At 46.9% G+C, this 18744-nt stretch overlaps 1 protein-coding gene across 1 annotated transcript in view; it reads right to left on the bottom strand.

Annotated features, from left to right (window-relative positions):
- Positions 1-836: 836 nt before the first annotated feature.
- GPN3 (GPN-loop GTPase 3) overlaps positions 837-18744 on the bottom strand; it is a 258803-nt gene continuing 240895 nt past the window's right edge. The window contains exons 7-8 of the mRNA XM_069619549.1: positions 3685-3813; positions 837-2806 (exon numbers count right to left, since the gene is read on the bottom strand). Of these exons, the coding sequence (XP_069475650.1) occupies positions 2738-2806; positions 3685-3813 (198 nt within the window). The 3' untranslated portion in view covers positions 837-2737. The remainder of the gene's footprint in view (positions 2807-3684; positions 3814-18744) is intronic.

The raw sequence follows: 18744 nt of genomic DNA, 5'->3' as shown, positions 1-18744 counted from the left end.
ATATAATATTTGGTAGTCACATTTTCTCACACATTAATCCCCAAACAACATCTACTTGCTGGCACTACTCTAAAGAACCCGGAGACTTAATTCATACAAAGTTTATGTGGGACAAATTCTGCTTCTTCCGGCAGGAGACAGAAAAAGAAATGTGCCACATTTTCCAGGTCAACTTCATAATGGATACTCAACCCACTTGCTTATGGGCAAACACCTTCCCGGTCACTAAATAACCTGATCTTCAGGATTTCCTTTTATTAGATGTTTTACTTGCCACTGGTATCAAATTGATTGTGCGAAGCTAGGAGAATATTAATTAGCTCTCATGCCATAACTTGGTGGGCCGTGGGTTTGTCAAATACAACACTGTGGGGAGCTTGCATTCAGGAAACAAGAAGCAAAACTGCACAATCAAACATTTTAGTCTAAACTAGATTTATACATCTGTTGAGCAAAACCTCCTTAACAATCGACTGTTTTACATACGGTCCACCTTGAACTCTACAGAATATGGTTCCTTAATCACAGACTATTTTTATTCTTGCATACCCCCCCCCCATTGCACTTACCTGAATAGTGACCTGAGCCGCTACATGCCAACACTGGGTACGTTTCCACACACCATGTCTGTAACCACTAATGCACCCCCCTTTTTTAGAACTGTCTTATCCAGTAGGTATTGTTTATTCATATATTAGATCTGTACTCTGTGTATTGTCATTTACAGATTTAGAATGGCTTATATAACTGCTGTTCTGTACATCCATAATAGTTAATATTTTAAACTAAAAAAACTGCGCAGAGTGAATCAACAAATTTGACTTCCATTTCAAATGTTGAAATATCAAACCTTTTATTTTTCGTTTGAGGCACAGGGAGAATCCTCTTGCAAGGACTATACAGACTTGATTATATAATGGTTAACAGAAAACAACTGTTACAAAACTCTAGGGCCAATTTCCACATTCACTGATAAGTAATATCCCATCAGGTTTTCAAGATATCCATCGCAGATATGCATGAGGAAGAATTTGCATCCAATGAATTTCAGTGCAGATTATTTGCATGTCTGTGGGTTATTCTAAAAACCTAAATGATTTTACTTTTCAGTGGGTCGATGAGACCAGCACTAAACAACACTGAACAAACAAAAACATTTCCTGGACATCCATGTGCTGGAAGGATTTGTGGGTTGGGAGAACACCTGATGCATCAGACTACAAGAGCCAGATTTCCTGCAGAAGGTTGCTCTTGATCAGACCACTGAAAGTCTACAAACAGAATACCCCCAAACTTTCCAGCACAAAAAACGACTTGTAACTGTGCAGCCAATTCCTTTTTCCAGTGCAACATTTCAGAAGAGTTTGTGGAGCTATACAGTCCTGTAATGGGAACACACAATTTAGGAGCCAGAATCCATAATAGTTTGGAGTTTTTATACACACTTTGTCCCACCATATTGTGAACTCCACACTGTACATCTCCCACCATATTGGGAACTCCACACTGTACAGCTCCATCATTGCATTGGTTGGCGTCGACGTTTCAGACTAAGCTGCATTTTCAAGATGTATTTCAATCTCTAGATAATGCACTTTGGTGCTCACGTTAACTGGTGCACGATCACTGGCATATTTTCATCATCAATGGCAACGCAATTGCACCAGTATTTGCAGCCATATAGAAGACCTGTGTCTGAGTCTTACTCCAACAACTGCAAAAACTCTGGGGCACTCTGCAGAGCTATGCCCTTCTTCTCCTGGGCACTGGGAGTTCTAATCCTCTTTGAACTTGAAAAATTGACACAGTCTCATTGACGGTCTTAAATTAAATCAGGCAGCTAACCAAGCATCCACCTGTAGGAAACGATTGAATCCACTTGGATTGTGCAATAATGAAGAAACACAGACGGGTGACTTCTTGCGGCAGATCTCACCTTTAAGATCAAATTTAGCTTGGTTGGCGCTAAACTGCGAAAGTACAGTTGTGCGAGAAGGGGTACGCTGAAACTGGAAAACTTGTGTGATAAGGCAGGGAAAATGGGAATCCTTTCAAATAGATATAAAAATGGCAACATGTAAAAACATAAAATAAAAAAATCAATTCGGTTCGGAATGGTTTTCGACATTAATAGTCTAAGGTTGTGGAGCTTTGAATGCAACCACAGCAGCTCTGGTTGAAAAATAATCTATGCAATGTTTACATTTAACTGCACCAAGAATATATAAGTTATCCTTTTTATATACCTCTTTACGAAAATGAAAAACATGAGTAGCAGCTGAATGCCCTTATTTGATAGCCAGTACAGAAATTCAGACACTCTAAAAGGGCAGTAATTCACTTTTTTCTTTTACAAGGCCTTATGGTTGACTAAGGTGCCAAAGAACTGAAAAGGGGTAGTTGTCATGAGGGTAAACGATGCACTGCATAACAGACCTGAAATATTGCTTAAGTATTAATTCACAGATCCCTACAGCACTCTTACTGCCAATTAACACCAGTAAAGGGTCCCGAGGTGGCCATTTAGAGGTGAAACAGGAGGGCAAGCGCTTCATGCCGTGCTGTCAGATGCTACATTGATGTAGGATGCCCTTGCACTGAGTCGCCGCTTGGTGTTCAAGATGAGATGGTCTACAGGCATTCATGTAGAAACCACAGTGTGCTCTTTAGAGAAGGGAAACACGTTAGCCTCAGATTTTCTGGAAAACACTGCGATGACAACTTGAAACCAATCCAGCTATTTTTCTTCATCCGCACGGTCCTGAAAAAATTCATCATAGTTGGACGACGGATCTTCTTCGACCTCCTGCCAGAATAGAAATAAAACAGCATTATTTACTACTATTGCCAGCACCGTGTTGAGTTCAGTTTTACCAATGCAGTAATGGAGCACGTTTACAACAGTGGCAATGCAGGTTTGATCGTACAGCATTATTACATAATGGGCCATGCAATGGAAAAGGGCAATGATGGCAAAAAACACACTTGCCACCCCTTATAGCAGCAACGCAGTGGTAACACACATTGCACACCTTCAAGTCCATGCATTACTAATCTGCCGACACCTCCCACCACACAATCATGCAGAAAAGCCACCTTTCGTTCTATTCTGCAGCCATTGGTAGGGAACACGCCTTCCACCGAACAGCCACATAGCAGTAAATTTAAACACACATTTAACCCAATTTCAAAGAAGCAGTAACATGTCGTGTATTCCCGTCCCCCTGCATTCAGGAATAACCGGCATGAAGCAGACACTGTAAAAACACCTGAACTGAGAGCACTAAACGCTCATGCTGTATGCAGGAGGAGGTCTTTGATTGGAGAGCAGCTTCGCAGCCTTGCATCCATGTCTCAATGGCAAAATGCAACTGGTTTGTACTCCCCGCTAGTTAAGAACCATGTAGGGAGAAGCGAAGGTTGTGGAGTTCCAAGTTCAGCTCTTTTTATACTAGGTGGCAATACAGAAATATATACATTATCCCATTCCCTACATCTATGATTAGTAGCTGTTACAGCACACCCATATGCACCAACACATAAGGGGGAACATTCAAATAGGCTTAGTCAATTGCAACTTTGAGGGCATCCCCAAATGTTAGTCAAGCTACAATAAGGGAAGACAGACATTCAAGCACACTGAGGATTCTATAAAGAAATACACCCACAATGGCCAGGATTTACCTTTGGCTCCTTAAATTCCAAATCCTCTCCATACTGAATGGCAAAATCAATGTGCTGCAGTGCGATGTTAATACACTCCTCATCAGATCGATCGAAAGGCAAGAAGCGCACCATGCTGTAGTCATCAATCTGAAAAACAAAGACATGTCACTTCGGCAGGGCAGAAACTGTCCGAACATAAACACATTGATTTATTTTAATATTTTATTAGGAGGTGAGTTGGTGCCAATCAATACAGTCTGTAGAAGAATGCGAGTTCTTGAATGCTGGCGGCGCATACCATCTAAAGCGCAGAAACAGGGGACGAGCAAGAAAGACCTTCAATGGTCCAAGAAGAGCACATTCACAAAGTGTATATTCCCATAGAAAGGACATGGCTCAACATGAATGTAAAAGGAAGACACAAAAACCCTCATAATTTTAAGTTGTAAAAGTACCATCATGCATCCCAGTTTCCACAGCTACTTTTTGAATTTTTTTTTTATTTTTAGAAAAGTACAAATATTTAGGTTTTGCAGACAGCAAAATCCACTGGATTGTCGCCTTTAATGTTGCAGTCACAGTGTGTTGCTCTCCATTAGGTGTACCAGATGTTTTTAGTAAGCTTACTGTTGCTGTCTGCTTATATTGCAGGCTGGTTAATGAAACGTTAAAAACTCTGTCCATTATGTACATCTTTAGACTAGACAACTCCATTTTTATTTTGGGCGATTAAGTCAAATTTATTGGATCGGAGTACAGCTAGAAGGGCGATGGCATGCGAGGAGGGACAGACAGCTTGTAGGTGTTGTTTGGTTATTTGCCCACCCATTGACTGTTCATGGCCATGCTAATCCCTATGGACATTCCCAGCCAGTTCCTGCCCCTTCCTGCTGAACCCCCCCCCCCCCAACATCCCCCTTCCCTGCGGATCTCTTTGAGGTCCATTTGTTTTATTTCTAAGTAGTCTGCTAAGAGTTAATGGCTTAATTGCAGCAGTAAATGGCTAATGTTGTAATGAACACATTAACCAAGTGTGTCATCAGCCACTTTATTATCTGTTCCTTGTACAAAAAACAAAAAACAAGCATTTGCCAAGCACTGCTATCATATGTCCATGCAATCACAACATTTGCCAGCTGTTGCGGTTTTATAAGCAGGTAGTAGCATAATATCAGTACCTGGCAAATGCCTATCACATATACCTAACAAAAACCCCAAACAGTTGGCTTTGCCAATGCCGGTTTATTTTTCTCTGCGCACTTGTACACATTCTACCAGGTTGCACCAGTGCTTAACACAGTAATTCCTGCAACAACAAACAGACAAAAGGTATAGCACATTTATATTTTATACTTTACATTGTCTACACCATGGAACCTACCCACATGCCAAATGTCAGGTTTCTTGCATGTTGGGAAGTATGCTGAACAAACACAGCTCTCTCTCATATATATATATATATATATATATATATATATATATATATATATATATATATATATATGATACATTACTCACCGTAATCGTAGTTCTGATGCTTGTATCTGCTTAGATTCACATGCTGTGCATAGGCCGACATCTAGTGGAAGCTGCAGAGTATTACAGTTTGTTTTTCGAAACTCGAAAATGGGCGTCGACACAGGCGTGCAAAAAAAAAAAAAAAAATACTATCCCTAGTGTGACGTCCACTGTACCCAAGATCCCTCACGCGTCTAGGATCCTCAGATTGTATTTTTTCTGACATGAGGAAGCATGAGGAGTAGCGTGAGTACAGATAATCCAAGCAGATAGACAGAAAGGTAAGATTACAAGCAATCATGCGCCTTCTCTCGGAGGGGAGGAAGGGTGGGTCGCATGTGAATCTAAGCAGATACAAGCATCAGAAATACGATTACGGTGAGTAATGTATCCCTTCTGAGGCTTGTGGAATCTGCTTAGATCACATGCTGTGCATAGATTAGCGAGCAGTACCAGAAGAAGGAGGTGGGATGTGAGAAGGGTCATGAGCAAACAAGTGTCTTAGAACCGCTTGTCCCACTTGTGTATCTGTCTTGGAATGAGTGTCAATGCAGTAATGCTGAGTAAAAGTGTGAATAGAGCTCCAAGTAGCTGCTTTGCAAATGGTGTCGAGGGGAACATTTGCAATGAAAGCCAGAGTGGCCCCAATGCCTCTAGTAGAATGGGCCCTTGGCGTAAAAGGCAATGTTTTTTCAGAAAGAGAGTAACACAGCTGTATACAGTTGATAATCCACTTCGAGATTGCGCCTTTAGAGACGCGATCCCCTTCTCTGCCTGTAGCTACGGAGACAAACAGTTGATCTGTTTTCCTTAGCGGTCTGGTTTTATTTACATAGTAGAGGACCGCCCTACGCACATCAAGGGTGTGTAGTTTCACCTCAGCTGAGCTTTGCGGGTTCTGGAAGAAAGCCGGAAGCTCGATGGACTGGTTTACATGGAACTTAGATATAAATTTAGGTGAGAACCTGGGGTGTGTGCGTAAAACCAGTTTGTCTTTGTGGATAGTAAAGAAAGGATCCTGCACTGACAGAGCCTGAATTTCACTGACCCTTCTTATAGAGGTAATGGCTACTAAGAAGGCCGTTTTATAAGTCAGGTGTTTGAGACTACTTTTATGCATGGGTTCGAAAGGGGGTCCCATGAGCTTAGATAGCACCACATTGAGGTCCCATCCTGGCGGTGGGTTCGAAATAGGAGGGTGAAGTCTCTTTACTCCTTCCATGAAGGCTTTAACTACTGGTACTTTCCACCACGATACTTTGTTATGGGATGTGGTGTAAGCCGAGAGGGCTGCCAGGTGTACCTTCAGAGAGTTAAAAACCAAACCTGCGTCCAGCAGGTGGAGCATGTATGTTACAACGTTGGAAGGAGTGCAATCAACTGGGTTGATTTGTTTATTCTGGCACCAAATAACGAATCTTTTCCACTTGTCAAAGTAACAGTGCCTTGTGTTTGGTTTCCTGGATTCTTTTAGGATGTCCATACACCTCTGTGGTAAATTGAGATGCCCAAACTCTATGACCTCAGGAGCCATGCTGCCAGGTTCATTGAGTTGGGTTCCTGGTGCACTGTTTGACCTTGTTGCTGGGACAGTAGGTTGTACCAGGCTGGGAGTTTGATGGGTTCGCACACCGCCATCCTGCGTAGGTGTGGAAACCATGGTTGTCTCGCCCACATGGGGGCAACTAGGATGAGCGTCATCGATTCCTTGTTCATCTTGTACACCACCTTCCTGATGAGAGGAGTTGGTGGAAAAGCGTACGCAAACATCCCTGACAGTTCATCCACAGGGCGTTCCCTTGGGAGTCTGGCTGGGGGAACCTGGATGCAAATCCTGGGCATTGTTTGTTTTCGCTTGTGGCGAATAGGTCTATAGTGGGGAAACCCCACTGAGAGAAGAGATCTTCTACGATATCTCTGTGAAGGACCCATTTGTGTTCTTCTGGGAGGGAGTCTCTGCTTAGGGCATCCGCTAGGGAATTGAGCTCCCCTGGAACATGTTGTGATGACAGGAAGATGTTCCGTCTGAGTGCCCATATCCAGATTTTCTGGGCAAGCTTGGACAGATTTGGCGAACGAGTCCCTCCTTGTTTGTTCAGATAGAACATGGCTGTCGTGCTGTCTGTCCGGATCTGCACCGACAAGTTTAGCAGATGGGGCTCGAACGCCCGAAGCGCTCGGAATACTGCCAGAAGCTCTAGCAGGTTGATGTGGTTCTTGGCTACTGAGTGAGACCAGAGACCCTGAGCTGTGTGGTGGAGATGGTGAGCTCCCCACCCAGTCAGGCATGCATCTGTAGTCACCACTGCCTGTACTTCAGGATCGTAAAAGGGTTTTCCCCTTGCGAGATTCTCTCTTGTCCACCAGTGTAAGCTCTGTACGAGTGTTGGCGAAACGACCACTAGATCGTCCCACTGACCACTTGCCTGAGACCACTGTTTCGCCAACCATTCCTGCATGGGACGCATGCGCAGACGCGCGTGGGGGACCAGGTAAATGCATGACGCCATCATGCCCAGTAACCGCATTGCTTTGCGTACCGTTATTTGTTGACCTGACTGATAATGTGGAATTTGCAGTAGTATATTCCGAATTCTCTCTTCCGAAGGGAAGGTCAACCCTTTTTGAGTATCTAGGATTGCTCCTAGGAACTGTTTTGAGGTGCTTGGCCCCAGACTTGACTTCTTCTCGTTGATAGAGAAGCCTAATTCGTGGAGGAGGTCGATAGTCCTCTGAATGTTTGACCTGCAAATTCCTGGGGTTTCCCCCGTTATGAGCCAGTCGTCCAGATAAGGGTACACTGGGATTGCCTCCCTGCGTAGGTGTGCAGCTACCACCGCCAGTACCTTGGTGAATACCCTTGGTGCTGAAGCTATCCCGAAGGGCAGTACCTTGAATTGGTAGTGGCGACTGTCCACCTTGAAGCGTAAGTATTTTCTGTGCGCTGGGAGCATGGAAATATGAAAATAAGCATCTTTCATATCCAAGGTTGCCATGTAATCCCCCTTTTTTAGGAGGGGGATTACCTCTTGTAGCGTGGTCATACGGAATTTTTGGGGCTTGACATACTTGTTGGCAGGCCGTAAGTCCAATACTGGGCGCATTGTCAAATCTTTCTTTGGCACAAGGAAGTAAGTTGAATAGATACCCTTGTTTACCTGGTGTCCTGGGACGAGTTCTATCGCGTCCTTTTCTAGCAGAATGGCGATCTCCTCGAGAAGGATCTTCTGATGTTCTAAGGAGTGTATTCTTTGTCGTGGAGGGTGGTTCCGGGGACGCTGCAGTAATTCTATACAATATCCTGTGGACACTGTTGACAGCACCCATCTGTCTGAGGTGATCCCTTCCCAAGCCTGGGTGAAGTTGGAAATGCGTCCCCCTACTGGGGTTGCGTGAGAAGGGACCCTGAACTGAGCGTCACTGCTTTGGTGGAGGCGTGCCACCTCCCTTGTTGGGGCTTCCTCTGCCTCTTCCACAACCTCTCTTGTTACCCCTGCCGTAACTTTGGGTAGACTGCTGGTTGTTGTTCCATTGTGTACCCTGTCCTTGGGCATAGTTGCCTCTGTGAATTTTGGCCGCGTGGGCGACGAAAATTACTGTTCCCCCTCTGGTTAGGCGGTTTGTTGGTAAGCTGGCCAAGGGATTTGAGAGTCTCGTATTCGTCCTTGGCATTCTTAAGTGCGTCTTCGACCGCTTTCCCAAACAATAGATCGGGTTCCACCGGCTTGTCTATTAATGAAGCCTGGGTTTTTGTTTTGAACCCCGACTGCCGTAACCACGCATGTCTCTTGATAACAGTACCTTCTGCTATCAATCTTCCTGCGTTGTCCGCGGCGTCGAAAGTTGCTTTTAATATGCAACCAGACACGGCTCTCCCTTCTGCCGAGATCCGAGCCAACTGGCCCTTTAACGGTTCAGGAGCAGAGGCTATGAGCGCCGCGACCTCTTCCCATTGATGGCAGTTGTAACTTGCCAACAGGGTGGTGGAGTTTGCAATCCTTGCTTGGTAGGCAGACGTTGAGGCTACCTTCCTGCCAAACCCGTACAGTTTTTTGCTCTCCTTGTCGGGAGGAGCTTCTGACGACGATAAGGGTGTCCCAGCCCTCTTCCGAGTGTTGGTAACCACTAGGGAGTCTGGTTTAAGATGTCCTCTTATATAAAGAGGGTCAGACTGGGCTGCCCGAAAACGTTTTTCGACTCTGGGGTTGACGGCTCTGGTGAGGTTAGGATTCACCAGGGATGGATCTATTCTACGTTGGATGGATTTAAGGATAGGGATGGTCTGAGCGACCGGCCTCCTCTCTCCCACCAACTCTTCTGCGAAGTCCCTTTCCTCCTGTACACCGTGTGTGTCGATGTGAAAATGTTCTGCTGCGCGAGCGAGAACTTCGTTAAGGAGGGGCTGGTTATCAACTGGCGAGTCGGTAACTGGGGCTTCGGTCTCTACCGGGGAATCTACTCTGTAAATTTCCTGCTCATCTTCTACCTCCTCCAGGTCCTCATCATCCGCATAGTATTCAGTCCCGGTTTGTTCCTCCATAATTTTAAACTCCTGGTCCCCTTCAGGGAAAGGCTGTCCTTGGTATCTGGGGTGTGGAGTAGAGTATGGAGTAGAGTAAGGCTGCACCTCGAAGGGTTCAGGTCTTTCGAACCGGGCTTTTTTACTTAAGGGGATAGGATCAGAGGAGCCTGAGGGTGTGGCCCCTTGAGGGTCATACGAAAGGAAATGTTCTGGGTTTTTGTCATAAAAATCAGCTAAGGAAGACATCCTTGACATGACCCTGTCTATGTCTTCACTGGACCATTCTTTGGAACAGGGTATGACTTTAGTAGGCAACTTAGAGGACTTATCAAGGGTACCCTTGCTGGATGTTGATGTCCCAGTAGATTTGTGTTTGTCTGTCTGCTTAGGGTGGAAGGATGGTCTTACAGGAGTGGAAGGCTGTGCTTTCCGCTGTTTCCCCCCCTCCCCGTGCGTGGAAAAATGTTTTCCCTGCCCCTTGGAGGCCCCAGAGACTTTCGACGCCTGGCGTCGAGGGTCGGGAGAGGTATCTGTGTGTTTCGAGCGTGGGGCCTCGCTGGTGTTAACTGCGGCCTCGGTCTCCTGGAGCGCGGCCTGGGGGTGGAAGTCGTCTTCGTCTTCCGACGATCGAACTTCCGTTAATCTAGGGAGCGAGGCACTCTTGGCAAGAGTGGATGATTGCCTTGCGTCATGAGGCGATCTCGATCGAGAGCGCCCAGAGGACACCGAGTCGGACCGTTCTATCCGTGCCTCTTTCCGAGAAGTCGACGAGGTTCGGTTGGACTTAGTGTGCTTAGTGTGTGTAGGGTGTGTAGCGCTTGCGTCACCGGGGGTCTTCCCCATAGCCGCCCTGCCGGACAACCTTCCGAGGTCGGGGACCTGCGCTCGGCGGTCTTTTGACGCCGTAATGCCCTCGCCGTCCGAAAGTACGGCGTCGCTGCCATCGCTGAAGGCGCCCTCCGCTGCCATGGCCGCCTGCCTGGCGTGGTGGGCCCAACGCTTTGTCGAACGGTCCTTAAGTGTCTTAGGCTTAAACCTACTACACGCTCTGCAGTTCGCTTCGGGGTGGTCCCTCGGCAAGCAGAGATTGCACGTGGCGTGCCTGTCGACCCAAGGGTATTTGCGGTTGCACTTGGGGCAGAATTGGAAAGGGGTACCCTCCATACGCACCTTGAGGCAGCGGGCTGGTAAGTGTAGGAAATATATAAGGTGTACCTATATACCAAGAGTGAAGAGTATGTACCACCCCCCACTCTCCCTACTTGCAGGGCCGAGGCCAGCGGCCTACTAGGCCCGGGCCGAGGCCAGCGGTCTTCCGAGGCCCAGATCCGTCGTGCAGCAGCCGACGGTCGATGTCTTCTCCAGCCGTCGTCGAGTGTAGAGGGTCGACGTTGGGGTGGGGAAGGATGTCAATAATTAAATAATTTTAAACTTCAATAATTAGCAAAAGTATGGCTAAGGCCAGGGGACTCCGCAAGATGCTTCCGACCAGTATGGCCGGATCCTAGGATCCTAGACGCGTGAGGGATCTTGGGTACAGTGGACGTCACACTAGGGCTAGTATTACTGGCACGCCTGTGTCGACGCCCATTTTCGAGTTTCGAAAAACAAACTGTAATACTCCGCAGCTTCCACTAGATGTTGGCCTATGCACAGCATGTGATCTAAGCAGATTCCACAAGCCTCAGAAATATATATATATATATATATATATATATATATATATATATATATAAAATTACTCACCGTAATCGTATACATAGGCCGACATCTAGATCTAGTGGAAGCTGCGGAGTATTACAGTTTGTTTTTTGAAACTCAAAAATGGACGTCGACACAGGGCGTGCCAATAATACTATCCTAGTGTGACATCCACTGTACCCATGATCCCTCACACGTGTAGGACCCTCAGATTGTATTTTTACTGACATGAGGAGTAGCACGAGTACAGGTTATCCAAGCAGATAGATAGAAAGATAAGACTACAAGCATCCATGCGCCTTCTCGCAGAGGGGAGGAAGGGCGGGCGCATGTGAATCTAAGCAGATACAAGCATCAGAAATACGATTACGGTGAGTAATGTATCCCTTCTGAGGCTTGTGGAATCTGCTTAGATCACATGCTGTGCATAGATTAGCGAGCAGTGTTAGGAGGTGGGATGTGAGAAGGGTCATGAGCAAATAAATGTCTTAGAACCGCTTGTCTCACTTGAGTATCTGTCTTGGAATGAGTGTCAATGCAGTAGTGCTGAGTAAAAGTGTGAATAGAGCTCCATGTAGCTGCTTTGCAAATGGTGTCAAGGGGTACATTTGCAATGAAAGCCAGAGTGGCCCCAATGCCTCTTGTAGAGTGGGCTCTTGGCGTATAAGGCAGTCTTTTCAGAAAGGGAGTAACATAGCTGGATACAATTGACTATCCACTAGGAGATGGCACCTTTAGAGACACAACCTCCTTCTCTGCCTGTAGCTACGGAGACAAACAGTTGGTCTGTTTTTCTTAGCGGCCTGGTCTTGTCTACATAGTAGAGGCCCGCTCTTCGCACATCTAGAGTGTATAGTTTCACCTCAGCAGAGCTTTTCGGTTCTTGGAAGAAGGCCGGAAGCTCAATGGACTGCTTAACGTGGAATTTAGAAATGAACTTAGGTGAGAACCTAGGGTGTGTTCGTAGAAACAGTTTATCCTTATGAACAGTAAAGAAAGGATCCTGCACTGACAGAGCCTGAATTTCACTGACTCTTCTTATGGATGTAATGGCTACTAAGAAGGCAGTTTTATAGGTCAGGTATTTGAAACTGGCTTTATGCATGGGTTGAAAGGGAGGGCCCATGAGCTTAGCAAGCACCACAGTAAGGTCCCATCCAGGTGGTGGGTTTGAAATTGGAGGGTGGAGTCTCTTTACCCCTTCCATGAAGGCTTTAACCACAGGTACCTTCCACCACAAAACCTTGTTGTGGGAGGTGGTGTAGGCTGACAGCGCTGCCAGGTGTACCTTGAGTGAGTTAAATACCAACCCTGCATCCAGCAGGTGGAGCATGTATGTGACAATATTGGAAGGAGTGCAATCAACCGGGTTGATTTGCTTATTCTGGCACCATAATCTTTTCCATTTATCAAAGTAACAGTGCCTCGTGTTAGGTTTCCTAGATTCTTTCAGGATGTCCATACATCTCTGTGGTAAGTTGAGATGTCCAAACTCTATGACTTCAGGAGCCATGCTGCCAGGTTCATTGAGCTGGGTTGAGGATGCACTGTTTGACCTTGTTGCGGGGACAGTAGGTTGTACCAGCACGGGAGCCTGATGGGTTCGTACACCGCTAGTCTGCGTAGGTGTGGGAACCACGGTTGCCTCGCCCACATGGGAGCAACTAGGATGAGCGTCATTGATTCCCTGTGCATCTTGTTGACCACCTTCCTCATGAGAGGGGTTGGTGGAAAAGCGTAGGCAAACATTCCTGACCAGTTCATCCACAGGGCGTTCCCCTTGGAGTCTGGCTGAGGAAACCTGGATGCGCATTGCCTGTTTTCGCTTGTGACGAATAGGTCTGTAGTGGGGAAACCCCACTGTGAGAAGAAGTCTTCTACGACTTCTCCGAGTAGACACCATTCGTGTTCTTCTGGGAGGGGATCTCTGCTCAAAGCGTCCGCTATCGAATTGAGATCCCCTGGAACATGTTGAGATGACAGGTAAATGTTCCGTCTGAGTACCCATATCCAAATTTTCTGGGCAAGCTTGGACAGATTTGGCGAACTCCCTGTTTGTTTAGGTAAAACATCGCTGTTGTGCTGTCTGTCAGGATCTGCACTGACCGGTTCAACAGGTGGGGCTCAAACGCTTGAAGTGCTCTGAATACTGCCAGAAGCTCTAGCAGATTGGTATGATTCCTGGCTACTGAGCTGTGTGGTGAAGGAGGTGTGCTCCCCACCCTGACAGGGATGCATCTGTTGCGACTACAGCCTGTACTTCTGGATCGTAAAAAGGGTTTCCCCTTTGACAGGTTCTCCCTTGTCCACCAGTGAAGCCTTTGTACATGTGTTGGCGAAACGACCACTAGATCATCCCACTGACCACTTGCCTGAGACCACTGTTTCGCCAACCATTCTTGCATGGGCCGCATGCGCAGGTGCGCGTGGGGGACCAGGTAAATACATGACGCCATCATGTCTAGCAAACGCATCACTTTGGCTTGACATACTTGTTTGCAGGGCGTAAGTTAGTACTGGGCGCATTGTCAAATCTTTCTTTGGCACAAGGAAGAAAGTTGAACAAATACCCTTGTTTACCTGGTTGCCCGGGACGAGTTCTATCGCGTCCTTTGCTAGAAAATTGACGATCTCCTCGAGGAGGATCTTTTGGTGGTCCAAGAAATGTATCTTTTGACGTGGGGGGTGGTTTCGGGGACGCTCGAGCAGTTCTATGCAGTATCCTGAGGACGCGGTGGACAGCACCCATCTGTTTGATGTGATCCCTTCCCAAGCTTGGGTGAAGTTGGAAATGCGTCCCCCTACTGGGGATGCGTGAGAAGGGACCCTGTGCGCAGTGTCACGGTTTTCCGGGAGGCGTGCCGCCTCTGCTGGGGCTGCCTCTACCTCTACCACGGCCCCTTTTGTTTTCTCTGCCGTAACTTTGGGTAGTCTGCTGGTTGTTACCCCATGATGTACCCTCCCCCTGTGTATAATTGGAACCCCGTTGTGAATTTTGGCCGCGTGGGTGATGAAAATTACCATTGCCTCTTTGATTAGGGGGCTTGTTGGTCAACTGTCCCAGGGATTTCAGAGTATCATACTTGTCTTTGGCAGTTTTTAATGCATCCTCAACCGCCTTGCCAAATAGGAGATTCGGTTCCACCGGCATGTCAATTAGGGATGCTTGTGTCTCAGGTTTAAACCCCGACTGTCTTAACCAAGCATGCCTCTTAATGACCATGCTCTCTGCTATGAGCCTGCACGCGTTATCTGCGGCATCAAAGGTTGCTTTAAGGATGCAACTGGACACGGCTCTCCCCTCCGACGCAACCTGGGCCAACTGACCCTTTAGTGGTTCCGGTGCGGAGTCAATGAGGGCAGCAGCTACCTGCTCCCACTGGTGGCAACTATAACTTGCCAGCAGAGTGGTGGTGTTGGCAATCCTGATCTGGTAAGCGGAAGTGGAGGCTACCTTCCTTCCTAACCCGTAAATTCTATTGCTCTCCTTGTCTGGGGAGGGGCTCAGATGATGATAGAGGTGTCCCTGCCCTCTTTCTGGTGTTAGTAACTACCAAGGAGTCGGGCTTCAGTAGACCCCTTATGTAAAGTGGGTCTGACTGGGCGGCCCTGAAGAGTTTCTCGATTCTGGGGTTTACGGCCCTGGAGAGGTTAGGAGTAAGAAGGGAAGGATCAATTCTCCATTGGATGGACTTGAGAATTGGAATGGCTTGGGCAATGGGTCTCTTCTCTCCCACTAGTACTTCTACAAAGTCCCTCTCCTCCTGTGACCCCCGAGTGTCTATGCGGAAGTGCTCCGCCGCTCTAGCCAAGACCTCATTTAGGAGCGGCTGGTTGTCTACCGGAGAGTCGGTAACCTGAGGTTCTTTGTGAACAGGAGAGTATATCCTGTATACTTCTGCAACATCATCTTCCTCCCCCTCTTGGCCCTCGTTATCCCCATAATAGTCCACCCCAGTTTGGTCACCCAACGTTACCAAGTCTGGACCCTCATCGTACTGTTGTGGATCCTCGCCATACTGAGTTTAAGGCTGTATGTAAAAAGGGTCTGAAATCAGTGCCTGAGTTGGAGTCTCAACCTGAGGTTTCTTAGTAGGGGGCTGAGGGTCTCTGGATCCTGAAGGAGTAGCACTGTCCGGGGTATAGGTAAGGAAGTGCTCTGGGTTCTTGGAGTAGAAGTCAGCTAGGGAGGACATTCTAGTCATTACCCTGACTATATCTTCACTGGTCCATTTTTTGGAACTGGGAATGACCATTTCCTGAGAGGGTTCCCCTTCTATTCCTTGTTTGGACCTAAGGGCCTGGACAGGGGTCTTGGATTTATGCTTAACTGAAGACTTTGAACTGTCCTTATGTGTCTGTGGTGCAGAAGAAGGGTGAGATGGTTTCTTCTGCTGGTTACCCCCTTCCCCAGTAGAAGAGTGTTTCCCTGATGTTTTCACCTTCTCTGAGCTTTTCGACGCCTGGCGTCGAATTCGGGGGTAGTGTCTCTTTCCTTCGAGTGAGCACGTCGGGACTCAGAAGCAGCCGCCGAAGGGTCTGCCGGAGCCGACTTCTGGTGTGCGGCCTGGGGCTGGAGGTCGAATTAGTCTTCTGACGAGCGTACCTCCGTGTCTTTGGTGAGTGAGGCACCTTTGGCAACTGGACGGTTGCCTCGTGTCGTGCGGCGATCTTGACCGGGAACGCCCAGAGGCCACCAATTCGGTCGACCGCTCTCTTCGTGCCTCTTTCCGAGAACTCGACACGCATGTCGAGTCTCGGTTGGACTTCGAGTGTTTAGGTGTAGAAGTTGTGTGGGTAGCGCTCGTGTCGCTGGGTGTGTTCCCCATAACTGCCCTGCCGGACAACCTTCTGAGGACAGGGACTTGCACTTGGGTGTCTTTCGACACCCCTTTGCCCTCGCCGTCCGAAAGTACGGCGTCGCTGCAATCACTGAAGGCGCCCTCCGCTTCCATGGCCTCCAGTTGCCTGGCGGGGTGGGCCTAACGTTTGGTCGAGTGGTCCTTTAGTGTTTTAGCCTTGAACCGGCTACACGCTCTGCAGTTCGCCTTGGAGTGATCCCTCGGCAAGTAGAGGTTACAGGTGCCGTGTTTGTCAACCCAAGGGTACTTGCGGTTGCATTTGGGGCAAAATTTAAATGGGGAACCCTCCACACGCACCCTGTGGCAGCGGGATAGTGTGTAGGAAGAATAAGTGTAGAGTATGTTTCCACCCCCCCACTCTCCCTACTTGCAGGGCCGAGGCCAGAGGCCTTCCAAGGCCCGGGCCGAGGCCAGAGGCCTTCCGAGGCCCAAAGTCCATCGTGCAGCACTCGACGGTTGTTTGTTCTCCGGACCAGCATCGATCTTCGATGTCTCGACGTGGGAGTGGAAGAACAGGGAAATTATATGATATTTAGCAAAATATGGCTGAAAGCCAGGGAACTCTGTGCAATGCTTCCGACAAGTATGGCGGAAAAAAGCGATCTGAGGGTCCTACACGCGTGAGGGATCATAGGTAGAGTGGACGTCACACTAGGGATAGTGTACTGGCACCCCCTGTGTCGACGCTCATTTTGGAGTTTCGAAAAACAAACTGTAATACTCCGCAGCTTCCACTAGATGTTGACCTACGCACAGCATGTGATCTAAGCAGATTCCACAAGCCTCAGAAATATATATATATATATATATATATATATATATATATATATATATATATATATATATATATATATATATATATATATAGAGAGAGAGAGAGAGAGAGAGAAAAGAGAAAAGAAGAGAAGAGAAAAGGAGAGAAGAGAGGAGGAGGAGAGGAGAGGAAAGATGAGAGATAAGAAACAGATGGTCAAGACCCAAGCAATTAAATACTGGGATTAGGAATGGGAGTTTGCCCTGGTGTAAAAAGACAGTTTCTGCATAGGATTATTTCGATTGCACCTACATCATTAATGTCTGGACGAGAACAAAAGCCTATTTAAAAGTCGCAATGTAATTTAAATGTGAAATTACTGCGCTATCGTAAGATCCAGTCTACCCTTTAGACTTTTAGTGTTATGATCACTCGTTCAGGAACTTTACAATCATTAGCATTGATTGTATGTAGTTTGTTTTATGGATTTTTTTTTAACATGTATCATTTGGAAATAGTGTAAATTGGCTAATAACACACTTAGGCACATGCTGTCTAGTTGCATGAATTGATTCCATTTCCTTATTCTGTATATTATGAATTGATGCCATCAATTCATATTGAAACCTTGAGCTAATTTGTTTTAATGTTTACGCCAAGTTTACTTTAAGTCTGTTTTAAGGAAATTGTTGTTAATACAATGCTTCTATATTCTATGCACACTTTCGGTTTTCAGTTCTGTTTACATTTTTGTCTCAACAATTTTTATTAAACTGAACAGTCTATGCTATTATACAAATCATGCTATGTCATGAGTAGGAAAGGGGAGAGAGAAACACAAAACAATTCCAGTAACACAGTCAAATTCCACATTAATCACTTGCTGCTATTATTTAAGCACCAGACACATCACATAAACATATCATTGCGTCGGGGGAGTCATTATGGGTGCCGATATACACACCCCTTCCCCCACGGAGGGAGAAGAGATAAAAAAAAAGGGAAAACAGGAGCGAGTGTGAGCATTTTGACCAACATGTGGGAGGCCAGGACGCCTGACCTGGCTCGTGGTAAACCTAACCCAGAGCACTCCTGTTGGAGGAAGCCCCTAGTCACGGGGGTGAGGGGAGCAGAGAGGAGTAGTCAAGAAATATTCAGAAAACCCAAGGCTTTAATCAAGGGAGGGCAAGGATAGTCCTTATTAAGAAGTTTAACATATTCAAGGAAGCAGCTCAATGTATTAAAGAACTGATCTAGCCTGTTAAGTGAGTATGTCACCTTTTCACAAATCGGGTCTCCACATTTTGTCCATCCAACCCTGTTCCCTGTTGGAAATCTTGCGGCTGTCCATACTGTTGCCATGGTGTTCCTTGATACAATAAGCATCAACCTTAAAAGGGCCACCAAGCCCAAGCCAGCATTGATCTGTTGAGTTTCTATATTGCCCAGTAAGCAGGCCTCTGGAGTGCAATTCCACAGGAGGTGGACTATCTCCGCCCAATAGAGCTGAAGCTTAGGGCAATTCCACCAAATAGGTAGGAAGGTTCCACCCCCCCGCAGCCTCTCCAGCATAACCCCCTTGGACCAGTCTCCATCTGTGCCTCTCTATCTGGAGTGATGTATCATCTTCAAATCATTTTGTAGTTTTGCTCGGCATATAGAGCCAACCATGGAGTGGCAGGCCCCTCTCCAGATCCGGGACCACTTCTTAAGCTCCATCC

Source organism: Ambystoma mexicanum, chromosome 10 (assembly GCF_040938575.1).
Source record: "Ambystoma mexicanum isolate Mex_15411 chromosome 10, UKY_AmexF1_1, whole genome shotgun sequence".
NCBI classification, from domain to species: domain Eukaryota; kingdom Metazoa; phylum Chordata; class Amphibia; order Caudata; family Ambystomatidae; genus Ambystoma; species Ambystoma mexicanum.
Note: the sequence above shows the minus strand (reverse complement) of the source record. Positions and strands in the feature narration are given on the sequence as shown.